The sequence below is a fragment of the Leptosomus discolor genome, chromosome 26 (genome assembly GCF_034619465.1).
Source record: "Leptosomus discolor isolate bLepDis1 chromosome 26, bLepDis1.hap2, whole genome shotgun sequence".
NCBI lineage: Eukaryota > Metazoa > Chordata > Aves > Leptosomiformes > Leptosomidae > Leptosomus > Leptosomus discolor.
The window spans coordinates 196,352-221,511 of NC_141416.1; the positions used below are offsets into that span (position 1 = coordinate 196,352).

Here is a 25,160-nt window from a genome sequence, read left to right on the forward strand (position 1 = left end):
GAACCTGCTCCCAGGCAGGAGGTTTGGGGAGGGGAAGGCAGGGGTCACCTTTGTGCTGGGGATTCTGGTGTCACCCTGGTCTTGTCTCCAGGTGCTGACTGTCCTGGGCTGTCGCACTCTCTGGTGGCCAAGGCTCCAGTAGGGCATCCTTGTCATGGGGGAGGGGGATGGCAATAGGGATGGAGCAACCCAGGAAATCACTGCATGGGCACTAGTCTTGGGGGTGAAGGGGGGTCCTGGGGGCTTTACTTTCCTCCCTGGAAAGAAACCTGAGGGAAACTCCATCAGCAAAGCTGGGCAAATGCTGTGCGAATTCACTGGCAAATCCTGAAGCTGCAAAAGATCTACGTGTTTTAATTGTTGTGTGCAAAACTGTCCACAGAAAGTCCTTGCTGCTTCCTGTGGAGCCTGGTACACTCCTTCCCTGATGCAGTCCCCCTCTTCAGAGAGCAGTAGATGGGGAAACTGAGGCACCAAGCAGCGAGGGGAAGTGGTTGAGCCAAGTCTGGACGCCCTGAGGGTAAGCCAGGTTGCTCCCACAGCAAGCACCCATATTGCTGCCGCATCTCTTCACCCTCCAAAGGCCCTTGGGCACCTGACTGCTCCCAAAACCTTCGGGACCAGGACCTGACTCCCTCATGGGGACAAGCCTGGCTGTCTCCAGAGCAGGCTGCTGGGAAATTCAGGCTGCTAGAAGCTGTCTAGCACTGGTGATGCTGGCAGAGGGTTGAGCCCGGTGGTGCAGGGGTCACTGGTGGGTCGGGGTCGTTAGACCAAGGTGCTGGTCCCTGGCTCCTTTCTGCTTGCTCTGCAGTTGCATCCTTCCTCAGCCACCTGCGCCAACGCAGAGGGACAGAAATGGGCCCTGCTTGGGGCAAAGCAGACGGGATGGGGGGGCACCTGGGTGGCTTTAATGAAGCTGTCTCCCACCCTAAATGCTGCTGCAGGAGGAGTGAGGGGATCAGCAGCCAGGGAAGCATCCAACCCCTGCTGCTGCCTGAGCCCCATAAACCCCTTTTTTTTTTTTTTTTCCCCACCAGAACCCCCCCCCCAGCTTTACCTCCCAGAGGACCGTGTTTTCCAGGTTCCGTGTGTCCGGGGGAGATTTCAGCCCTTTCGTCTTCAGGATGGCTCCTGAGGATGCCGAGAGCCGTGCGAGGGCGTCTGAGAGACCGGCCCAGCCCGGCTCCTCTCGCCGGGCTTTCCCTGACATCTAGCGGCAGCGCTGGGCTGGGCTGCGCGGAGCCCCAGCCCCGGGGGCAGCCCTGACCCCAGCCCCAGCCCCGGGGGCAGCCCTGACCCCAACCCCAGCCCCGGCGGGCAGCTCCGGCCCCGGGGGCAGCCCCAGCCTCGGCCCCAAGGGGTTTGCACAGCTCCGAGCACCACTGGGCTCTTGTCCGCCCCGACTGCTCCTGGGTTTTCCCCCAAATCCATCCATTCCCCTGCCCCTCGCACCCTCTGTCCCATCCCACTCGAGGCAAAACTCACCCGTGAGGCAGCCCCCGAGCGTGGCAAGGAGCAGGGTGATGGGCAGGGCGCAGAGCTGGTAAAGCGCCTGGTCGGTAGCTGTCCGGCTGCCCTGGGCCACCAGCGGGAACAGGAGCTCCAGTCTGCAAGCCAGAGCAGGGACAAGGTTGTTGGGGAGCTTGTTCTCCCAGGTAGGGAAACAGGGTTGCTCCGCTTGTGGTCCCAGGTGAGGTGCTGCGACAGAGGCTGCGTGGAGCATCCCTGATTGCAAGGGTCGTGGTGGCGCCAGCTTGGTGTGTGGAGTCACTGGCACCCCTGATTCTGGCTCTTCTCACCTGCCACCGTAAGTGTCTGCAGTGGCCAGCGCTGTCAGCAGTGTCCCCAGCAAGGTGCCCAGCATCCCTGGCAGTCCGTGGACATTGTGAACCCCGCACGTGTCCTGCATTTTCAGCCTGGAGCGCAGGATGGGCTGGGGAGAGCGTAAGGAAGAGCCAGGGTTCGGACGGGGGATGCTTGTCCAGGGAGGCTGTGCAGCGGCCTGGCGTTGGCAGGTTTTGGGAGCTGCAGGTTGGCCGTGCAGCCTCCCCCAAAGGCGGGTGATCCCCTGACCTGGGACTGGCATCCTCGGCTGTCCTGAGGTGACTCACCGTGAGGAAGCTGAAGCCAAGCGGGGGAATCAGCCCGGCCAGAAACCCTGCGATGAGAGCCCCGAAGGGAGTGACCAGCATCTCCCCAGCCATACCTATCATGGCTGCACCAGCCAAGGTGGCATCCTGGATCTGAACCTGGTGGAGCAGGGACGTGGTCAGGGGAATTGGCTCCGTGGAGGACGTCAGGACATGGCTGGGGCAATTTGGGCTTCCTCAGGGATCAAACTGGGTCTTAACAAACTTAAGAAAGCCTAACGAGCATCCCAGTTTGCCTCGGGTGTATTCGTGCTCCTGTAGGACAGGATACAGGCAGTGCACGAGACTTGGGTTTGCCCCAGGAGAGGACTTACCATCCGCAGGTTGCTCTCCTTGTAGAGGACAGGCAAGAGGACGAAGGTGGCCAGGGTGCTCGCTGCCAGCGAGAAGTAGGTGTTGAGCATTGCCCAGGGCTCGGCATTGTCGTGGACCGTGGTGGCTGAGGTGAAGCTGGGCCAGAAGATCCACAGGTAGATGGTTCCTGCAGGGAAAGGGAACAGGCAGATGGATCCTTCATGTGAAAGAAACTTCTTGCTAGTGCCAAGAGACGCAAGCTTTTTCCTGGAGAGGGTGGTGCAGCCCCAGGACAGTTGCCCAGGGAGGTAGAGAACCTCTGTCCTTGACAGTTTGCAGGACTCTGCTGCTCAAAGCCACGGCCACAGTCCTAATGTTTGTGATGGTCCTTCTACCACCATGGCTGTGACTCCAGCATTATAGGATTCGACTTCCATACCAACCGCAGCAAAGACATCTGGCTGGTGCCCTGTGTCCTCCTGCTCTTTCCTCGTGTCCATATGGGGCTGGTGCAAGATCCGTGAAACCATCAAGCCGAAATAAGCACCGAAGGTGTGGACGGTCAAGGAGCCGCCGCTGTCGTTTACCTGATGAGTACAGAAAACCACCATGCAGGAAGGGAGGGAAATGGGATTTGTCTCTACAGACAGGGGAGGTCTTGACATGAGGAGCATAAACCCGTGGTCACCCTGCTTTTTGGTGCCTCCCCTCCAATTAGTGACTCACCCCCATGAGACTGAGCAGGATGTATTCATTGAGAGTGAAGAGGGTGACGCCCAGCAGGGTCAGCAGCAGCATCTGGGCAGGGTTTACCCTGCCCAGAACAGCTCCGGTGGAGATCAGAACGGCTGCGGTACAGAAGTTGGCGCTGACCATGCTGGGAAGGAGAGGGAAGGTGTGGGGCTGGACCCGGCGCTGCTGGGGGGCTGAGAACGGGAGCTGGGGAGAGCAGGGTTGGAGGGGGACAGGAGCTGCGCCTGCAGCCTGCACCTTGCATCCCACCACTCCTGCAAGGGGAACGGGCAGGCCTAGCCTTGCTGTGTTGGTGACAAAGGGACAGCGGGGCCTGAGGCAGGTGGGGGCCAGCATGTCCCGCTAAATGCCTGGCTGTAAAATGGCCTTTACTAGTGTGGCACTCAAATAATCCAGAAGCCTGGTCCTACTTCTCCTCATAATCCTCCTCCAAAGCAGATCCATGCATTTTACAGAGGAGGGAGCCAGTGTGCCAGGGCTGGAGCAGGGACGATGATGGCTGGGCGGCAGCAGCTCCCTCTTGCCTTACCTCTGAGCTCCCATGTAAATTTTACCATTCAGGAAAAAGTATAAAAACCCCTGGATCAGTATGGCCCACTGGATGGCAAAGGTCACGATGAGGATGCTGATGGCCACACTGCCCGGCCCGTAGCGGCCGAGGAAGGCTATCAGGAGCCCGAAGCCAAGGAGAGCTTGGAGGTGGACACCCCTGAAACCTGGTGGAAGAGAGGGAGAAGGATGGGTCTGGAGGTTTTGAGGGCAGGCAACCACCTTCCTGCCTGCTGCTTGCCCTGGGGGGGCTCAGGCACCCCCTGCTTTAATGGGTTTTAGGGAGCTGAAGGCTTCAGCTGATATAAATCAGCCTTGCTCCACCTACGTGTCTCTGGAACCGTGGTGGAACTGGCCTTGGATCTCCCTTGGAGATCTCCAGCAGAGACCGTGAGTGGTTGTTGCTTGTGCTGGTGACAGGTAAAGCCATCCCTGCCTGATGTGGCCCCCACCACCCTTTGCAGTGGCTCCTGGCCACCCCGTTTGCAACCACCCTGTGCAAATACCTTGGTGCATGCACAGGGGTCAGCCCCGAAACCTCTTGGTGTGGCCAAGAGCCGTCAGGACCCCTTACACCAGCACAAAGGTGGCTCTGAGATGTTAGCCACCCCCCGGGACCTCTCTGCTGCCCCTGAAAACATCACGTCCTGTTTCACGGGACAAGAGGACCAGAAAGGTGAACAGAAAAATGGGACCAGTCTGGTACCATTTAGTGGCAAACCAGAGGAGGGGGGGACCTGATTCTTTCTTGGGCTAAATGCCCTTTGCACCCCTCGGCCGTGCCGAGAGCAGCGTCCCATCCTTCCCGTGAGTCACTGCCTGCTCTGGGTGGGGTTACGTGGGCAGGCAAAACCGGGAGAACCTGCCTGCTCTCTGCCAGGCAGCTCGGCTGGGCTCAGCTCCCCTCCCTCCGCCAGGGCGCTCTAGAGGGTCCTTTCCAATCGCCTGCCTTGCCCTTGCCTCGCAAAAGCCGGGCTCAGTCCCTCAGCCCCCAGCCCAGGATGTTTTGCAGCGATGCCCAGCTTGCAGGAGGACGCTCCCAGTGGGGCAGACCCCCAGCCCCGCGCTGGATGCTGTGGCAGCACAGAGGGAGCCGAATCCTCCATGAAAGGGGCTGGCTCGGTGCAAATCCCTTGGCACTGCAAAACCCAGCAGGCCGGTGGGATGTTTTGCAGACCCCAAAATGCCAGGAGCAGCTGCCATGCTCCCCTCCAGGGACATGAGGACAATCCCAGGTTTAGCACTGTACCGAGTGATCCCAGCTGCTGTCCTAGACCCAAATACCCCTGTTTTGGGCCTGGCTTTGTCCAAGCACGGGGGGAATCCTTGCAGCACGTCTGCTTTCCACCCACCGACCCCTCCTCAGGGGATGCACCTGTACCCTCAACCCTGTGGCTTGATGTTCCCCCTCCTCTGTCTTACTCTGGAGTCCAACCCAGAGGTGGATGGAGTGACAGGTCTCCAGCCTTGACCGAGCATGGTGACATCCCATGCCACCCCCTCAGCAATGCCTGGGGACCAGCTGGAGTCGCTCTCTGCACCCACCCGGGGTGGGCATACTCACAGGGGTGCTGAGAACCTGAGTCCTGATTTCTCCAGCTGCAGTTCAGCTGCTGGGAGCAGAAGCTGGGGCTGTTCTCTGGACTGTACCGGACAAAGACAGCGAAGAGGATGATGGTGAGGATTTGAAGGAGGAAGCACAGCCCAGAGAGCTGGAGCTTGGAGGCAGCAGTGTGCTCTGGCATCTTGGGGCAGCTGGAGAAGGCAAACTCACTGTGAAACTGGGAAGACACAAGGTGAAAGGCGCTGGGGCTGCAAACTCCGCCTGCCAGGGCGGCTGCCAGGTCCTGCCCTCGCCTCGGTGCTTCCCACGGGCGGAAGAGCCGACCAGGAGCAGGACGGTGCTGCCAACACGGAAACCCCGGGCTGGCCACCCTGGCATGCTTCGGCATCTCGTTTTGTCGCATCAGGTGGCTTGGGCCACTCTGCTGGGGAAGTGGGGGGGGCTTTTGGTGTCAGCATCCACCTTGGCTGGGTGTGAGAGGGTCGGGGTGGGATTTGGGGTGTCAGGCGAGCCGTGGCTGGGGTACAGCCAAGTTTTCAGCCTCTCTGGAGGTTTGGCATGGGAGAAATGTGATGATTTGGGGGTGGTTGGGTCCAACAGAGGACGTGGAAAGTGGTGCGGCAAGCGCGGTGGCCCTGACTTGCTGCAGAGGTGCTGGGCTCTGGCAAGCTCAGAAAAGCTGGGTTTAAACTCCCTGGTCAGTAGGAGAAATGATGGTTCAGGAGGGCTTTGGTGAAGAGGTTACCTATGGGGCTGTGTGGGGAGGAGAGGCTGAACCTTGAAAAATAAGGGCGAGGAGCGGAATCAGAGGCTGCTCTGAGCCATCCATGCCAGGAGAGGTGGGGGAAGCTGCAAGATGAGGGTTTCCTTTGCTTTTCTTTGGCTGCTCCTGCTGTTGCAGAGAGGTGTTTGTAACGTACCGAGCGGGTACAAATCCCAAAAAAGGGAGAGGGAGAGAAAAGGAGCTGAGATGTAAAACACAGAGTGTGTTTGGGAAGTGACTCGGATAACTCCTTTCCACAGCGCCGGGCCAAATTATGAGCTCAGATAAGCAGCAGCAGGCTGGGGTCGTGCCCTGATGCCGACGGGATGGGGAAGGGGAATGAGTCACTTTTGGAAGCCCCGTCAAGTGCCCTGCTTCAGGCTGTGGTTTTGTGAGAGCCAAGGGATGTAGCTATTGCCTTCACTGGGGAAAAATGCAAGAAATGCCTCATTTGTGGTACCACGGAGCTGGGAAACTGCATCCTTTGGCCAAGGAGCTCTGAGCTGCTGCCCAGGGCTGGGCGCTGCCGGGGGAGGATCAGGATCTGCTTTTGCAGCCGTGGGCATGGGAAGTGTGATGGAGGGAGATCATAGGTGCTCTCTGAACAGCCACAAAATAACTGTGGGGAGGTGCAGGAGAGGAACGTGCAGTGCTGCTGCGGTTTAGCCTTTCTCTGTGGGGAGGGGGCAGCAAAGGTCTGGCTACCGTTTGCTCATTAAAATGAGGCAGAGCACAAAGTTTGAGCTGTGAGAGCTTTGGAGGCTTCCAGTCCAGCCCACTGTCATCAAAGTTCAGGCAGGTTATTGCATTAACCCCTCTGTACAAGCAGCCAAATTCAAACCGGGATGGGGAGCCAGTGCGTGCCCTGGTGCTGCATCCCCTCCCAGGGAGTTTTGTTTTCCGTGCCATGCGTGCCACGGCGAAGCTGGGATCGTTGTGTCCTTTGGTGCCGGGGACAGATGCTGCTTGTCTTGTGTTTCCTTTGAGAAAAGCTTCCTCCACCCTTGGAGATGGACCCCAGGGGAGGGAGAAGATAAGGGAGCCCAGAACACAGCCCCATTGTGTGGCCGTGTTTTGCTGCCAGCAGCATCCAGGCCCCAAGGTGATGATGGAGAAGTGTCTCCAATGCCCTTCCATGGGGCAGGATAAGGCTAGTGGAAGGCAAGAGGGGTGGGACACCCCCCCCCTTGCACAACCCACAGGAGCCCCGAAGGGTGTGAGCAGCATCCTTCCACCAGAAACTTGGCAGTGGGGGGCATAAAATTCACCATTGCCCTGATGTCTGCGTGAGCAGCACTTTGCCGACGCTGGGGGCCGACGCCGAGGGGAGGCTTTGCCAGCCCAAGGGGCTGCTGGAGCCCTGTGCGGTGCTGGCATTTTCCCTGAATTCCCTGACACTGTGGCCTGCAAATAAAGGGATGTTTGTTAGCCGTGCACGTTGTGTTTTGCCGAGCAGAACAATAAAGAGAAAGATGCTCACAATGGGAAATTGTGCTTCCTCCTCCCCGTGCGTTCCTCGGGGAGGTGTTGGGGAAAAAAAAAAAAAAAAAGAGAAGAAAGCGGGAAGAGACAGTGACAGGGTAGGGAACGAGGGCACGGCCGGCGCTCGCCGCTCCAGCGCACCATGGGAGCAGGCATCAAGGGACCGCAGGGCCACGGGCCTGCCAGGACACCGCCTGCCCTGGGATGGTGACAGGGCAGGGGCTGGCTGGGACCACCCGTTTGCTGCCTCCCTGTGTCCCCTGTTCCCGGCAGCACCGTGACGCAGGTTTCACCTTTCTGGAGCCCTCGGCCTCACAATGGGGTGGCTGTGACGGAGACAGGACGCGCTGGGGCAGGAGGCGCACTGGATGGGAACGGTGGCTCCCCAAAGGACGCGGCTGAGGACGGTAAGAGATGCGGGGCGCTGGGGAGGAGGGTTGGCACGTTCTGTTGACTCGCTGCCCTCTGAGGGGACGTCCTCCTTGCACAGTAAATGGCAATGAGCCCCTAACAGAGCAGGGCCCTCCGTTGGCCCCACGGCATCCCCTGCAGCAAGACCTGCAGATGCCCCCCCCCCCCCCCCCCCTCGCGTGTCCTCTGGTCCCCACTGAAGCTGGGGTACGTCCCACCACGCGTTCCTGACCCCTGTGCTCCCCACCAGACACCGTCCTGCCCACAGCTCTAAGGATGCACTGGCTTCTGCTCGGCTCCCTCTGGCTCTTGGTGGCACCCCTGGCATCAAGCATCTTCCAGCGGCCAACCGGGAGCCCGGGTAGGGAGGATGGGGCACTGCTGTTTGGGGTCGGTGCTTGAGGAGGGAGGTGATGTTGAGGGGGTCCAGCTGGGGCAGGGGCCGAGCTGTGCATCCCAGGGGTTGCAGGAGGGGGGAAAAGGAGCCAGGATGGGCAATAGAAAGCAGGATGGTGATGCCAAGTGGGGTCAGGGGAGGCCTTGAAGGGGTGGTGGGGCCATGTCAATGCTCGATGGCAAGGCGATGCTGAGGCAGCCTGGGTGTGCCGCAGCCCCCCCCCCGCCTGCAGTACCTGCTGGAGCCCCTCCACCCCACGGTGCACACGCAGCGGGGCGCCACGGCCACCCTGCCCTGCGTCCTGCGTGCCCTGCCCCGCAACTACCGGGTGAAGTGGAGCAAGGTGGAGCCGGCCAACTACCAGGAGAGCATCATCATCATCACCAACGGGCTGTACCACAAGAACTACGGGCCGCTGAGCCCGCGGGTGCGCCTGCGGCACAGCCACCGCTACGACGCCTCGCTCACCATCACTGACGTGACTCTGGAGGACGAGGGGCGCTACCGCTGCCAGCTCGTCAACGGGCTGGAGGACGAGAGTGTCTCACTCACGCTGCACCTCGAAGGTGAGGCTGGGCTCCCTCCTGCCGCATCCCCTGGGGATGTGGGGGAGAGCAGAGGGGGGACCCTGGACTGGACTGGGGGTCCATGGCTGGGTGCCTCCAGCCCTTGTGTCCCCTGTTGCAATGCCCCAGCCTTATCTTCAGCACCAAATCCCTCCATCCTTCACCCTCCATCCCTGTCCCCTCAGGCATCGTCTTCCCCTACCAGCCCAGCAACGGGCGCTACAAATTCAACTACCACGAAGCCAAGCAAGCCTGTGAGCAGCAAGACTCCCGCCTCGCCACCTACCAGCAGCTCTACAAAGGTGAAGCATCCAAAAAAAACCACCACAAACTACCCTCGTCCACCCCAAAATGCACCTCGCTGGGAGTGGGGAGGAGGCAAGTGCCAGTGCTGAGCTGCCTCTTGCCCCACAGCCTGGACGGAGGGTCTGGACTGGTGTAACGCCGGCTGGATCCTCGACGGTACCGTCCACTACCCCATCATCAACTCACGGGAGCCATGTGGTGGCCGTCTCCTCCTGCCAGGTGTCCGGACCTACGGGGCCAGGGACAAGCAGAAGGATCGATTTGATGCTTTCTGCTTCACCTCTGCTCTTCAAGGTAGTGCTGGCATCCCCTGTCCCTCTTTGCTGGTATACCTGCCACCCGGCTTTGCACCAGGGCTGGGGTTGCTCCCAGGAGGCCATCTGTGGTGGCCGTTCACCAGTCATGTCCCCATCCATCCCCAGGCCAGGTCTACTTCATCCGGGGCCACCTAAACTTCAAGGAGGCTGGGCAAGCGTGCCGGAACCACGGGGCTGCCATCGCCAAAGTAGGGCAGCTCTACTCCGCCTGGAAGTTTTCCCAGCTGGATCGCTGTGATGGGGGGTGGCTGGCAGACGGCAGCGTGCGGTACCCCATCACCACCCCCCGTGAGCGCTGCGGGGGGTTGCCAAACCCCGGTGTCCGTAGCTTCGGCTTTCCCAGCAAGGAGCTGCGGGCCTATGGCACCTACTGCTTCGCAGGAAAGTAGGAACGCCGGGAGGAGGGGTGGGCTGAGCGGAGGGGATGGTGGTGGGATGCTGGCCCTCGTCCCCTGGGCAAAGAGCTCAAGGCAGGGTATGACGGGGGGCACGGGGAGGGTGGGGGTGGGCGGGGGCTGTCCTGGTGATTTTGGGTGGTTCGTGCATCCTCCAATGGAGCGACAGAGCTGGGTTTGGGTGCTCGGTGCATCCTCTGATGGAGCTGCTCCCCACGTCCCAGCCGCCTTTGGTGCTTGTTGGGTGTTTGGGGCTTGCTGGAGAAGCCAGACACGTTGCTGGGCCAGGAAGGGGGTCTAATCTGGCCCCCCAGCAGCTATCACAGGCTCCCCATTCCCCAACCCTGGTGCGTCCCTCACCCCATCCTACCTCCCCACAGCCATGAGGACTCTGGCTGGTGCATGCATGCTGGTGGGCTGGGCATTAACGAGTGTGACTAATGGAGTTTCGTCTTCTTGATTAATAAAGCGACAGTAAAGCTGCACGGCAAAGCCATGCTCTCGCCTGGCCTCTGCCACACACGCACACACACACACACACACACACCCCCCCCCCCCGGACTATCTGGCCTCTTGACGAGGGAAATTTGACAAGGACTTTCCAACTCAAGCAGGGGGGCAGCCAGTGTGGGGCCTCCTGGCTGCCCTGTCCTGGGGGTTATCGGTGTTCCTGGCACCGCACACCGGGGGTTTCTGAGTTTTGCTGTTTGACATAGCCAGGAAGAGCTATAAAAAGCATCGGTGCAGGGGGAAAACCAGTGTGGGGGTCACGTCAACATCCCCTGGCACCCGCGATGTGCCCCCCACGTCCCACAGGTTTGCTGGGGGCAGCACCCCAGCCTGAGCCCTGACCAGTCCCCAATGCCACCAGGATACAGGGGGCACTTTGGGCTGTGCTTCCCTATAACTGTGGCCCCTGGGGATGTCACCGCGCCAGGGACTCTCTGACTCCACAGTGGTGGTGGGTGCTGCCACACTCCCCATTTTGGGGCTGCACAGCCCTGCCATTCCCCGCCCTGTGCCAGGGCTGCCCCAAATGACCAGGCCACTGCTCCGCTCCATCCGTTTATTGGTTTTAATACCCACAGAAGCACATAGAGGGGGTTTGGGCAACACGTACCCACCCTGAGCCTGCAGCAGCGGCTTCTGCCTTTCCTGGGAAGCACAAAAGCCTCCCAGCACCCTGGGATGGGTGCTGAGCTGCAGCGCAGCTGGGATGACACCCACTAGGGTGTCACAGGATGAGGAACCTTGGGCCAGAGGTGGGAGAAAGGGGCTGGAGGTGACACTGGCACTTCAATGCCATCACCTGCCCGCAGCCCCCACCTTGATGTTGACGCTGTTGTGACTCCAGGAACAAAACATCCCTTGTGCTACATTTTGGGTTGCTGTCGGTTCCTTTCGAGGGGATCTTTAGTTATTAGGGTTTCTTTGTACAGATATAAAACAAACAAGGAGGCAGACACCCAACAGTGACGTTTGGTGCCACACTGGCGTCCCAGTGCCGTCCCCATCCGCACCAGCTCCAGGGCCCGGGAGAGGTGGTGGCTTCTGCCCTGGGGGACTCGCTCAGTCATCAGGGGGCTGAGCCAGACCTGGGGGTGACACAAGAAGCCCCAAGTGAAGCTAAAGCCCCAAAGGCAGATGCTGGGGGCGGGGGGGGGGGGGGGGGGGGGGGGGGGGGAGATGCGGGCTCACCGGGGCGGCAGATCAGCTGGGGTGGCTCCCATGTCCCATCCTCCTGGCACCGGATGATGGGCGAGCGGCGCTGGACAAAGCCGTGGCGGCACTGGTACCGTGTGATGGAGCCGATCTCGTAGCGCTGCTTTGGTTTGCCGAAGGCGTGGGCGTCGCTGACGGTGGGAGGTGGCCCACACTGCACTGCGGGGGGGGGAGAGGGCAAGGGGCCACTGCAGCCAGCCATGGATGGGGATCGCCAAAACAGAGCAAAATGCCCCCTCATAAACCCCAAACAAGCCGAAGGTCCCATGCACTGGACCTGTTTCCCCACTGTAAGGATGGTGGGGAACCCCAACTTTGGGGTCACAGAGGGGTGTAACCCCAGCCCCCCAGGCTGAAGCAGGGGTGCTGGGGGCAGAGGGGGGTGTCAAGGCTTACCCAGCCCCATTTTGCAGGTGTAGGAGAGGTGGTAGTTGCAGGGCACGTCGCTCCACTGGCCCCCATCGTGCCACACGATGACCACGCAGTTCTCCCCAGAGAGAAAGTAGCTGTCAGGCTGCCCGGGGTGCCAGTTCTCGTAGAGCTGGGGGGGACAGGCAGGACGGGGTGGAAGGGGCACCCCAGCACACCCTTTAGGAAGGGGACCGCGCCAGTACGCACCCATCTACAGCCTCCTGGCCATGACAGCCCCGCTGGGAAGGAGGTCCCATCTCCATGCCCCTTGGCATGGCCTTGGGACCTCAAATCCTGGGATCCGGCTCACCCACGGCACCCCTGGGGATGCTCAGCCCGGCCGAGGCAAGAGGCTCTTGGAGGGGGAGGGTGCTCAAAGCCTGGTCCCAGGGTTGGACCCATCCCTCCGGCACGCTCCCACCAAGCGATGGAGGAGGATGATGAGGTGCCTGGCGAGGGAGGGGGGCACACGAGGGCTGGCAGCCCAACTTACCAAGGGGCTCCCGTCGGACCACTGGAAATCCCCCTCGATGGTACGGTCGTTCAAGCCAATCCACTGGTACTCCCTGTACTGGTCTGGGGGGGGGGGGCAGGAGGTGGTTTGGGGTGGGGAGTGGGCAGAGTCAGGCCTCCCAGTACCTCCTGTCAGGAGGGGGCTCAAGGGAGCTGGAGGCTGAATTTGGGGAGATTTGGGATCTGGGGGTGAGTGCTGGGAGGGGAGGCTGTCCTCAGCCCTGCGGGAGGGGGGGAGCTGGAAGCTTTGGGGACAAGGGGAGCCCCGAAGGGGACACAGCAGGACACACTACCCGCCCTGAACCCCCCGGGGGACGGGGCTGGCCGGGAGAGGGCGGCAGAGCCCCGTGTCCCCGCGGTCCTGCCTGTCCCTGACTGTCCCTGCCAGTCCTTTTCTGGTCCAGCCTGTCCCTGCCTCTCCCTTCAGCTCCCTACCTGCCCTTGCCTGTCCTTGCAACTCCCTGCCGGGTCTCTTCGCTCTCTGTCCCGTCCCCGTCGCTGTTGTCCCCTGTTCTGCCGTCTCCTCCTCTCCCTCCACGTCTCCTTTCAGTCGGGTTATTGCTTTGCCTTCAAATTCAGTTTTGCGTGTCCAAACCTCTGTCAGTCTGTCCATCCATCATGCATCTATCCATCTTCTCCCATGTCTGTCCACACGTCTATCCATCTTCTCCCATGTCTGTCCATCTATCTACCTCTCCATCCACCCATCCTCCACCAGCCCAGCGATCCTGCTGTCTGTCACACTTCCCCTACCTCTCACTAGCCAAGTAGCCAGGGAGCATCTGACCACAGTCCGGTCGATCCACCGTATTGGCTATTTCCTTTACTGTTCATTTTCTTTGACTTCCCTAGACCGGGTCTGCCTCACCCTCAGCACAGCGGGCTCAGGCTCTGCTTTGGCTCTCAGCCACTTTTTGCCTTAAGGTTTAAAACTTGAAGCCCAGCGCTGAGGGATGCTGAAAGTCCCACGGGCAGAGGTCCGGGAAAGGGGCGGGGGGGGGGGAGGAATGCAGCAGGGTCTGGGGCAGCACCACGTACCGTTGATGAAGTCCTGCTCTTCGGGGGTCAGGATGGTGGCCAGATGCCCTCCGTAATGCCTGCATTGGGTCTCCGCATCCTCCCAGCTCCTCCGGGTGGAGAAGTGCTTGTAGCAGGCTCCCTGGAAGCTGTCCCAGCCTGGGCTGCACTTCTCCAGCGCTGAGCCACGGGGAGGGGCAAGGCAGGAGAGAGGAGAGGGTCAGGGTGATGGAACCCTGCTTACCAGCAAGCAAAAAAAACCCCAAAACCTGATTTCCCCACATTTAAGTCTCCTGGGCTGCTGGTTCGGCAGCAGAGGCTGCAGCAGGAGCTCGGCGGGGGCCAGCCGGCGCGGCCGCGGTGGGACCTGGGGGACTTACGTCTTTCGCAGCTGCTGCCTCCGTAGCCGGGCAGGCACAGGCAGGCGAGGCGGGCGCCGTCCTCCGTGCAGGTCCCTCCGTTCAGGCAGGGGTTGGGGACGCAGCCACCTGCAAGGCACACGCAGCCTTCCTCACCGTGGGAGCTCAGAGCTGGGGACAACCTCGTTAGTGCCCAGCCTCCTCTCTGCAGTGAGCAACCTGAGCTGGCCACCACGGGCACCGAGTCTGGGGCAGGGGAAGAACTAAGGTGCATGGTGACGCACCCGGAGCAGTCCTGTCTTGCCCACACCACCCTCAGTTCATGGGATGCGCCTCGCTCAGCCGCCCCAGCTGAGAGCTGTCTGGGTTTGGGGCTTTGGCCTCACCCCAGGGCATGGGGACGTGAGCTGGATGCCGCATCAGTGGGCTCTCTGTTGTGCCAGCCCCTGGCCTGCTCCCACCGCCCAAGGATAGTTCCTACTTTCCCCTGAAGTGATGCAGCAAACGTGTTTCGGGAGGGGAACGTGCAAAGGCTAAACCCTTCAGCATATCCCAGCCACACATCCTCAGCCTGGCGGCAAGGTGAGCCTCGCACACATCCCTCTGTTGTCACCTTCAGCCTGGCTGGGGCTGATAATTCAGCTGGCGCCGTCCCCGACCCGCACGTCCCCACCAGCCCGTTACAGTCATTAAGGCGCCTGGAGCACGTTGTGTGCTCCCAGCCCTGGTTCAAGAGCGTGATTAAGGGCTGCCGCCAGCGCCGGCAGAGCAGAGACTGAAAGTCCTTGACGCTCTCCAGCCTAACGATGCCCATTTAATGGTCCTTGGCTTGGTGGAGCCATGCCAAGGATGATGCTGCCGCCCTCACCCATCCCCAGACACCGTCACCTCCCCGCCAAGGTGCTGGCGGCTCACTCGAGACACCCGGCTCATCCCCAGCAGACCGAGGCATGGAGCAGGATGAGTTATTTAGGGCCCTAACGCCACACGGCTGGCTCACTCTGAGCATCTCTCCTTGCCAGGGCAAAGGCAGCCATCCCGTGAGGTCTGGCCACCCATCATGGAGTGTCCTCCGTGCCATGGGACCAACCAGGGTGGGAAGGGACACCCTCCCTCCATGGTCCCCTCCGCTGCAGCCACCCTTGCAGGGAGCCAGGAGAGCAGATGGGTCAGGGGCTTGGCTGCTGTAAGCAGCATTGGAGCCGGGAGCATCCCGGCGTGGGGGCCAGCAGGTGGGTCTGGGTGGGTGACACCCACCCGTGACAGTTCGCTCACCCACCGCTCACCCATCTCGGCCCCCATGTAGGGGGAGCGGGGGTGGGGGGGTGGCAGTGCTCCCCAGGAGGCCTGCAGTGACTTCGGGGTGCTTGGCCACCAAGAGCTGCACAAGGCGGGGTGCCCTCGGTGGGGCTCTCCACCCTACGACCCATCGGTGCCCCCCATGGCTCCAGGGGTAGGAAGCCCCCCCCATGCTCATACCATGCAGCTTCCAGCCCTTGTCCCTCTGCCCGGGGCAGTGCAGGGCAAGTCAGCCCCAGGAGGGTGGGTGGGCTCACGGAGGTTGCAAAGCAGCTGTACCCCACGCCCCCCACCTTGCCGGGGGTCCCATCCACCCCGCTCCCCAGGGACTCGCGGGTACGGGGGGGGGGGGGGGGGGGGGCAGGGGATTAGTTCGTCAGTGGGAGAGGCGCGCAGGCGGTGAGCGAGGCAGCAGGCGCAAGGACGAAGGGAAGAGCTCGCCGAGATGCTTGTTCTAGAAAGCTTTTAATTCCCTTTATTAGTATCACTGTTAGTCAGAGTAGGGTTTGGGCCTTCTTTTGATATGTTTTTTGTTGGGTTTTTTTTTTTTTTTTTTTCATGGAAACAGTCATTAAAACACTTCACAGAAGTAGAAGAGGTTTAAGTGCATGCAGAGCTCGGACCAATTTGTTTGACAAATATCTGCTTCTCCGGACCCGTAACCTTTCCTTACCCAACTGAGGAGGAGGAGAGAGAGAGAGACGGACGGATGGACAGAGGGAAGCACAGCGTGAAGGAAAGGTGTTGGCTTTCTCTACTGCCAGAGAGCAGCCAGGAGGGCTGCCCCGAGGGTGAGGGTGGTGCGGTGGGGTCCCCCGGCCGAGCAGGCGCCCGCCCCAACACTGGCCCGCTCGGTGGGGAGGGCGGGCAGGGGGGAAGCTGTGCTGGGGGCTGGGTACCCCAACGGGGTCCCTGCTGGGGCCACCCCGGTACGAGGAGAGGTGAGGCCATCCCTGCGGGTCCCACCTGGTTCTCCAGGAACGGCTGCAAGGAAACCCTCCACAGTTGCAACGGAGGGAGCGGGTTGCTCTTCCTCCTCCTCTTCCTCCTCTTCCTCCTCTTCCAAAGATGCAGCAGTCATCCCGTGGTCAGGGCCTGGCACAGCCTCCTCACCTCCTGTGGCCGGCACGCTGCTGGGCACCTCCTTGTGCCACGATGTGACCACCGTTGCCTCCACCATAGGGAGGGTGCTCCCATCCCCCGGCGCCACGGGCGAGGGGAGCCACAGGGCCCCCGACTGCTCCTCTCCTTCCTCCTGCGGCTGCGAGGGCGCAGGGGGCAGCGGGGACACCCCAGGGCTTTCGACCACATCTCCCGAGAGCTCGGCGTCTTCAGCAGCGGGGACAGGAGTGCTCACCCCACTGGCCTCGTGGCCACGTGGTGGGGTGCCACCGGGCTCTCGGCTGTCTGTCGAGGTGGCAGAAGTGGCACCAGTCAGCGATGTCACCCGGTGACCAGGTGCCCCAGGGCTGGCAGGGTGGGCTGGCCGCCCCACAGCATCCTGCGGTCGGTCGGGGCAGCGCGTGGGGGTGGCGGGGCTGGGCAGCCAGGGAAACCCCTCGGGAGGCTCCATGTCACCTGCCGTGGCCGCCACTGTGGACGGGGCACCGGTGGGTCCCTCTGCGCCTGCCCATGGGGTCACAGAGAGTGTCTGCACGCTGGCGGCTCCATCCGGCTCCATGGGCTGGCTGGCGTCTTGCTCTCCACCCAGGCTCTCTGCCGATGTGCTACCAGGGTCCCTGCCCAGCGCTTTTCCCTGTTCCTCTTCTGCAAAGGGCAAGGCAGAAAGGTAGTGAGACAACGGCACCGGGGAGCCAGCCAGACCACCGGGTCGAGGGCACTGGCATCGCCCACCAGTGCTGCAGATCCTGCCTGCGGTGGGCAGAGCTGGGCGGGGGGCGACACCAGCACCAAGGTGCACAGGGAGACGGAAATGGCCCTGAGCCTGTGTGACGGTGTCCCCTCTGAACCGGCACCGAGCTCTGGCTTGGCCACTGCCAAGCCCAGCCCCGGCACAGGCTTCCCTGTGGCAGGGGCCATGCTCAGCCCCCCACCGCTGCGCCTGGCCTTCTCTCTCTCCGGCCACCAGCACCTTTCTCCAGCTCTTTGCACTTATAAACCACGGTCCGGCACCAACCCTGCACGCTGGCCCCCGGCCGAGGGAGGGACAGATGGATGTCCCCAGACTTGTGCACAGCCCTACACCAAGACACCAGTGCCCTGGCCATGGGTGCTCCCTCCGCAGAAGGGACGGGGGACAGCTGGGGTGAGCCAGGCACCCACGGGTGCCTCTGCCCTCTCCTTACAATCCCGGCACCTCCATCCCTGCGGCTCCTCTCTGCACCCCATCCCTGGCACTGCCACAAGTGGCTGCTCAACCTACCAGTGCGGGACGGCTCGTGCCTGGCCACCGTGCACTGCCCAACTGTCCCTGTCACCCCATCCTCCTCTGTGAGGGACGGGCTCCCCGGTTTGGCACCACAGCTAAGCGGGACGCCTGCCTCGGGGACGGCCGGAGCCGTTGGGAAAGGGGTGGCAGAGGTTGGGTGACCTGAGGACACGGAGGTATCTAGCAGGGGGTGCCAGGCCCCTGGCCCCGGTGCGTCTTCGGGGGACGGGCTCGGCTTTTCCACCTCAGCGTCCTTAAAGAAAGGGACGGCGTATATAGCCCCTCGCGACTCAATCTCCACTTGCGCTTTGGGCAGCTGCAGCTCCTCCAGCTTTTCTGCCACTGTAACAATCTCCTGGAGGCCCTCGGGCTCTCTGGCTTGGTATTTTCCTGCAGCCTCAGGGAAAGAGTTTGTCCCTTCTGTGGGCAGAAAGAAAGTGGGATATTACTGCCCTGTCCTGGCCCCGCGGCAGGCAGAGATGCCCTCGCCCCGGTGCAGGGCTGGAGCCCTGGGGACAGCCTGGCACCCCAGTGGGGACCCAGCTCTCCTCAACCTCCCCTTTCCCCTCTACACAGGGTCAGTGTAGGGCAGGATCAGGCCACTTCCCAGGCGCTGCTGGAGCCGGCAGAGCCAGCAGAGCCAACAGCCCCGGCGGGAGCTGTGGGGCTCAGCAGCACTCAGCGAGGCCAAATCCTGGGCCCTGTTTCCCGGAGGCGAGGCTGAGTTGGCCCCAGAGCCATGCTCCAGCCTGGATCCCCCCCAGCAACCGCCCGGCCAAGGCTCATGGCTTCGGCAGGCGTCCAGGCAGCGCCAAATTTTACACTCACAGCAATTTCTGCTCGTCCCTGCCCTTCCTGACAGTGGCTCTCCCCACTTCCCCTCCTCCTCCCCCTCCAGTGAACCCTAAACCTCGATGCACGCTGGCACCCCCACCCCGGGGGGGGGGTCCTTCTCCACACCCCCATCCCCACCCCGAGGAATGCAGATAGGCGTGGGGAGTTAGTGAGTTACAGGTGTCACGGATTCATGGGACGGGTCCATCCTGCCTAACCCATGGGTTTCCCTGCAGGGAGATGGGGAAACTGAGGCACACAGCTGCACAGCATCCAGTTGGTCCAGGGGGAGAGCGTCCCTGTCCCTCAAGCCCCCATGGCCCAAGGCACGGGGCATGCACAGAGATGTGCAAGCGGGAAGGAGGAGCGGAGAGGAGGCTCTTCCTCCCTCCACGCCCATTATCCGTACCAGACTTCATCCTTGCTCATCCCCCCCGGCAGCTTGGCGCCACTGCCCGTGGATCTTGGTTCCTATTCACCGCTGTGAGATATTGCCCTGAACCAACCCTGCAGCCTGGGCCCAGCAGCCCGCAGGGCCCCGGCAATGCCCCCAACCCCGGCCGGCAGCCACTGGGGGATGAACCACACGGCTTACACAGACCAACAGTGCCACACCAGGCATCCCCGTTCTGTCACAATATAGCGGCGTGCAGTATCAGGGACAAGGCAGGGCATCCCTATTCTGTCACGATATAGCAGTGTGCACTACTGAGACCGTGCAGAGCATCCCTCCTCTGTCACAACGTGTCGGCATGCAGTATCGGGACCATTCAGGTTATCCCTCCCCTATCATGCTATATCGGCAGGCAACACGGAGACCACCCCTACCCTACCACAGCAGGTTGGTGCGCACAATCGTAGACGGTACAAAACACCCCTGCTCTATCGCGACGCATAGCCCGGAGAGCACGCAGGGATCCCAATGCAATCCCAACCCTGCAGGGCATCCCAGCCCTGCTGCACCCAGCGCTTGGTGCACAGGTGGGCTGGAGCTGGCACCCCAGCACCCACCAGGCACCCGCACTCCTGCGCGGAGACTTCCCAAAACCTCACGCTGGTCCCTGCCGAGGAGCATCGGCGGGCTGGGGAGGTGCCCCTCTTTACCTCGAAAGCAGTACGCATCGTATCTGCTCTGCGCATCGGGGAATCCCGTCTGGTTGCGGAAGAGGAAGATGGTTTTGACACCCGGCAGGGCCCCGCCGCAGCGTTCCCGGGGGGTGACGATGGGGTAGCGGACGCTGCCGTCGGCCAGCCAGCCGGGGCTGCAGGCGTCCAGCCCCGCGTTCCAAGCTGCATAGAGCTGCCCCGTGCGCGCCAGCTCAGCACCCAGCACCCGACAGCGCTCTGCCGCCTCCTCCAGCGTGAATTTGTCTGGGGCCGTCTCCAAAAAGATCTCCCCTGCGAAAGAGAGGAAGGAGACAGGTGTCAGAGTTGGGGAGGGGGGCATGGGCTCTGGGAGCTCCCTTGCCTCCTCCACTCTCTGCACGACCCCAGGATCTGGCTTGGAGATGGGGATCTCCAACGTGGTCCTTGCAAGGAGGAGCACCGACGGCTGGAGGGCCCTGCCTGCCTCCCTGCCTGTGCCCGGTGTCCCCACGCATGCACACGACAACCCTGGCATGGGCACGGCCAGAGCTCTCGTGCCACCTGCCCTCACAAACGGAGCTGAGACTAAAACATCCACGAAAGGGACAGCAGAGGAGCAAGTCCATGCCCTGCCCAGCGCAATCCACGTAGGGGACATTTCGAAGGGGACCTGCAAGCCCAGCGGAGGCTGTGGTGGGACTTCATGCTGGAGAAGGGCTGGAGACCGCAACCCCCACAGCCACACTGGTCTCCCCATCCCAAAGCATCACACCCCCGCACACCAGCGACCTGCTCCGCATCCCTGCCACCTGCCTGGCATCACCCCAACCAACCCCACAGCAGCTGCGGCCACCAGAGGGCACCCCCAAAGGAGGGAGTCAGCCACCCCCATGCACACCTGGCCAGGCAGGACGCATCCGAGCTGCAGGACATGCAGCACCCCAGCGCATGCAAAGCACGGCGTGAGCTTGCCCAAACCCCAAAACACCACCCATGGCGTGCTGCCAACCCCGAGGCAGATCACCCTGAGCATCCTCCGGCCCTGAGGCCAGGGATGAGCAACGGCTGCTGTGAGGGAGAGAGCCCCAACACCCCACAAAACCAAACCAGAAACATTTCGGGGAGCAGTACATCGAAGCCCCGCACTTGCATGCACCAAAGCGCCCAAAGCTTTGCAGAGCTCAGAGGTTTTGGAGCCAGCACCTGCAGTTCAGGGCGGCTTTTTCACTCGGGTTTACAGCGGGTTATGGGGGCGAGTTAGCGCGGCCACAAAAGTAGAATGGGGCTGGGGGCATCACAGGCACCTGGGAGGTCCTCGGCATAGCAGTACACATCGTACATGTCCTCTGGGTCCACCACCCCGTAGTTCCTCACCCCAGGGAAGCCGTTCATGTCACCGTAACAAGCCTCACGGGGCATGTGGATGGGGTACCTGGGGCAGGAAAGCACAGGGGAGGGCTGGTGACTTGCCGAGGGGTGCAAGGGGAGGCAATGGGTGCGATACCCGGGCGGCGGCGATGCCCACCTGACAGTCTGGTCGGCGATCCAGCCAGCATCACACTGCTCGTAGCCACCAAGGTAGGCAGCGTACAGCTGCTCAGGGGTGGCGATGCGGGCGCCGATCCTGGCACAAGCTTCCTGCGCCTCGGCAAAGGTGTAGGCGTAGCGCATGGAGCCCTCCCGGTAGTGAAACACCACCCCTGCAGCGGAGGAGGGGGACACGAGCATGGGGCAAGGGGCTTCACAGCAGCCCCCACCTGCATGGGTGCATCTGCACCCAGGTGCACCTTCACAGCAGCCCCCCCACCCACGCGGGTGCATCTGCACCCGCGTGCAGGAGGGGTTTGCTGAGCCAGGAGAGGGTCGTCCCTGGGCAGGGTAGACCTCTGCTCCCCACCCCCAATTCCCACCGCTCCCCACCTTGAGGTACCTTTGACTTTGACGTCGAGGATGTCGTGGCCATCCTCGATGCCGTGTTGGACGTCGCAGCGGTAGATTCCCGAGTCGTTGGGCCGCAGCTCGGTGAGCAGCAGGGAGGCGTTGGTGTAGCGCTGGTGGAAGATGGGCAGGGAGGCGCGGAGGCGATAGTCCTCGCTGACCTTCACCCTGTCCCCCCGGGCTACCAAGATCTCCACCTCCCTGCCCTCAGAGATGAAAGTCCACTTGACCCGGGGGGTTCCCAGGACCGCCCGGCGGCCAGCCGTGCCAGTGGTGGGCTGGGGGCCAAGGTAGGTGATGAGGCAGGGGATGGTGATGTCGCCCGCCAGCACGGCGTCGAGGGTTGGGTGACGTGGGATGGAGACCTGCAGAGCCTTGAGGTCCTCTGGGTGGGAGAAGAGAAGAGCCGTGAGTGGGACTGGCAGGTGGTGCCCACCCACCAGACCCCACCGATGGGGCGGGCAGCGGTGCAGATGCGGCCAATGATGCCGAGTTACCTGTGCCATCTCCAGGACCAAACACCTCCGGGACCACCGTGGGGGCAAACACCCAGAGCAGCAGCAGTGGGAGGGCTGAGGCCATGCTCTGCCCTGCAAGGGGGAAGGAAAAACCACCAGCTATGCTTAAAATCCAAAGAAATATCAAAAAACATCCCTCTCCTGCACAAGGAGGAGAGGTCAGGGAAAGACCCCAGCCCGCGTGCGCAGGGTTGGGGTGAAGCATGTGGCATCAGGCACAGAGGGAGATGCCGGCACCGGCACGGCTGTGGGGTAACCTGGACCTTTGGGTGGTGGAGAAGAGAGGGAAGAGAAGGAAATGGGCCCTGGTTAACATGAGGAAGGAGACAGCACGAGCAACTGGGACCATTGGCTGGGTGCCACTGGGTCCCACCCAGCCCCACTGGGAGCTGGGTCCCCTGGGGACAGCAAAGCCCAGCCTGGCCCTGACAGCACGGAAAGTCTGGCAGGCAGGGGGGCGATGCCAAAGCTGGGGCTTGCGTGTCCGCAGGCGCCACAGCGGAAAAAAAAAAAAAAAACTCAGAAAGGTTTTGGTGGTGTTTGTGGTTTGGGGTTTTTTTTAATAGTTGGTGTTGAGCAGGAAAGAGGCAGCGAGCCCTGGCTGGGGGAGGCGAGCATGCAAGCAGGGCACGCACGTGTGCGCTCGTGCTTCTGCACGCGTGTTGCACTGTGCAGGCGTGCACATGCGTGCGCTGCTGCACGTGTGCACGGTGGGGAAGGTTGGAAGCGGGGGGGGGGGGGGGCGTGGAATGGGTTGTGCGGAGGGGGTTGAGGTCAGCGAGCTGCCAGGGAAGGGGGGGGACACGGCCGAGGGCACACAAAGCGCTGGGCGGAGGGGGAGGGAAGGAGCAGGAGGGCTTCTCTTTGCCATTCAGCTCACGCCGGAGGTTCCCCGCACGCAGGCTGGGAAAAGCGGGGCCGACCAAAGCAGCCATTATGTCCCAGGCCTCTCTCAAGGCTGCCTGGCACAAAGGGCTCTCCCCGGCGGGCTGGGGACCAGCGCTGAAAGGAGAGCCCAGTGGCTAGCACTGCCATCACCGGCCCCCCCCGGGGACCAGCACAAGGGACCGTTGGGGACACCGGGCATGACATGGAGGGGCTTCAGCTGCCCACAGCCTCTTGCAGCCGTCTGGAGAGGAGGCTGATGCTGGGGATGCAGGGAGATGCCCCTGCGTGGTGCAGGGGAGCCCTGATGCCCCCTCGCCCCTCTGCAGAGGCTCCTCAGGGGGCTGGGGGGGAGGAATCTCCTCAGCACCCCGGTACCAGGGGTGCACCTCATGGTTGCCCGGGGACAGGAGCGTGGCAACCCTGAGACTCAGAGCAGCTTTTTAATTTATGAGGTTTTAGTGCTGCACTGATTTCAGCAGCCACAGAAGCGGATTTGGCACCTCCACGGCACTCTCTGGGCCAGGTCACTGTATGCCAGGGCCAGCCTGGTGCAAGGCTGCCCTTGTCACCTGCGTCCCTCTGCGAACAGGGCTCCCTGAGCGTACACGGGGGACCAATGCACCAGGGAGACGGCGTGAACACAGTCCCCAGCACTGTGCACCAGGGCCATACAGGCCTTAGCGCCACACGCCACGCGCGCACAGCCCCTGGCACTGTGCACCCTGCACATACAGCCCCCGGCACTGAGCACTATGGATGTACAGCCCCAGCACCATGTACCCTGTGCGTACAGCCCCTGGCACCGAGCACCATGAACACACAGTCCCTAGCACCACGCACCATGGACGTCGACCATCATGCACAGACCACGAACCACCCCCTTCCCAGCAGGAGCTCGGCATGGGCAGCCAAAGCCCAATCGCCCAGGACCCAGCCGGTGGTGCCAAAGCCAAGCCGGGTGCCAAAGCCAAGCCGGGAGCTTTCTCTTGCTCTGGCTGTGTCATTTGAATTCAGCCCCACAGCTCTGGAGCAAGGGACAAAACCCTCCTGCTCAGTGGCCGTGGCCAGGGTCCAGCGCGGGGGCTGGCTGCCGTCCCCCCGGGCGGCCAAGCGAGGAAGGCTTTTGTCGTGGACGCCTTTTCTTCCCGTTTCCCAAGGCGCCACGGTGGCGTGAGCAGCAGCCGGCAGCAGCCACGAAGCCCCGAGGAGGAAATTTAAGTGATAAAACTCTGCAGGAACGGGGTTAAACTGGGGTGAGTGGGTGTCTGCTCCCCTCCTGTACCCATCCCTGACTGGGACCAGGGTGCCAGCACTAGGAATGAGAGGGTTAAACCTTGTTTCACCCTGCCCATAGGCAACGCCCCAAGGTCCTGTAGTCCTGTGGTGGTGAGAGACTCCCAGATGTCTTGTTTGGGGTTGGATTTTTGGGGGTGGTTTTTTTTTTCCTCTTTGCCACAAACGGAAAATTTTTCAGCCCACATGTTGTGAGTGAAAAGCTGGGAGCAGGACTTGGGAATGGGGGCCAAAAAGCTCAGGGAAGGGCAGATGGCAGTAGCTTGTGGGTCTCGGTTGTCTCTGAGACGTGGGAGCTCAGGAGGTGCCGGGGATGGACTGAGGCGCAGGCACGCACACAAGTGGCGGGGCCGGCCAGCCTCCATTTCCATGGGAAACCAGGTGGAAAATGGAGCTGAAAGTCTATTTTGGGACCGGAGCAATCTTTCTTTCTCCCCTGAGCTCAGCCCTGCTTTCAGAGGTGGCTCCTTAAACACGGGGCTAGCAGGATTTGGGGCTGCAGCACCCAGTGCAGGGTGAAAGGCAGGAGATGCTGTGAGGGGATGGTCGAGGGACATCTCCAGAGAGGGGCTTTCTCCTCCACGGCCCCCTTGCCCACTTCATGTGATGGTTACTCATCCCAGCTCACAAGGTGCCCTGCCAGCCCGCAGCGAGCCGAGGGGGAGGGCAGGCAGCGGAGCGGTGGCTTTCCAGGGATGCTCAGCTGCAGAATGAGTCAGCAGCCACGGGCAGAGTCTGGCCCTGCTCCAGGCACAAGCGGGCAGCCCTGTCCCCACCAGCAAAGGGCTTCGGACACCCCGCTGTCACCCCGGCCAGCCGGACGCCCCGACGTCTCTGTCCACACACGCCTCCATCCCGACACACACGTGGCTGCCTCCGTATCGGTTCCCCCACCACCACCTTGCTGCAAACTGGCCCTGCACCCAGGATCTACCCCCACCCC

General features: G+C 62.1%; 3 protein-coding genes across 3 annotated transcripts; 1 reads left to right on the forward strand and 2 right to left on the reverse strand.

Annotated features, from left to right (window-relative positions):
- Positions 1-768: 768 nt before the first annotated feature.
- RHBG (Rh family B glycoprotein) lies at positions 769-5,494 on the reverse strand. The gene is made up of 10 exons (XM_009958774.1): positions 5,314-5,494; positions 3,730-3,916; positions 3,174-3,324; positions 2,887-3,034; positions 2,468-2,634; positions 2,115-2,252; positions 1,803-1,936; positions 1,489-1,610; positions 1,061-1,134; positions 769-834 (listed from the first exon to the last, which is right to left on the reverse strand). Exons 1-10 carry the CDS (start codon positions 5,492-5,494, stop codon positions 769-771), a joined length of 1,368 nt encoding a protein of 455 aa, XP_009957076.1.
- A 2,751-nt stretch (positions 5,495-8,245) lies between these two features.
- Positions 8,246-9,944, forward strand: HAPLN2 (hyaluronan and proteoglycan link protein 2). Its single transcript, XM_086478451.1, has 5 exons — positions 8,246-8,330; positions 8,582-8,932; positions 9,118-9,234; positions 9,347-9,532; positions 9,661-9,944. The coding sequence occupies exons 1-5, from the start codon at positions 8,246-8,248 to the stop codon at positions 9,942-9,944; spliced, it is 1,023 nt and encodes a 340-aa protein (XP_086334577.1).
- Positions 9,945-11,519: 1,575 nt separating this feature from the next.
- BCAN (brevican) lies at positions 11,520-23,783 on the reverse strand. Its single transcript, XM_086478308.1, has 15 exons — positions 23,765-23,783; positions 22,016-22,108; positions 21,511-21,903; positions 21,106-21,280; positions 20,885-21,012; positions 19,599-19,892; positions 17,823-18,080; positions 16,401-17,038; positions 16,238-16,325; positions 13,994-14,101; positions 13,635-13,793; positions 12,577-12,659; positions 12,069-12,213; positions 11,649-11,831; positions 11,520-11,545 (listed from the first exon to the last, which is right to left on the reverse strand). Exons 1-15 carry the CDS (start codon positions 23,781-23,783, stop codon positions 11,520-11,522), a joined length of 2,790 nt encoding a protein of 929 aa, XP_086334434.1.
- Between the last annotated feature and the right edge of the window lie 1,377 nt (positions 23,784-25,160).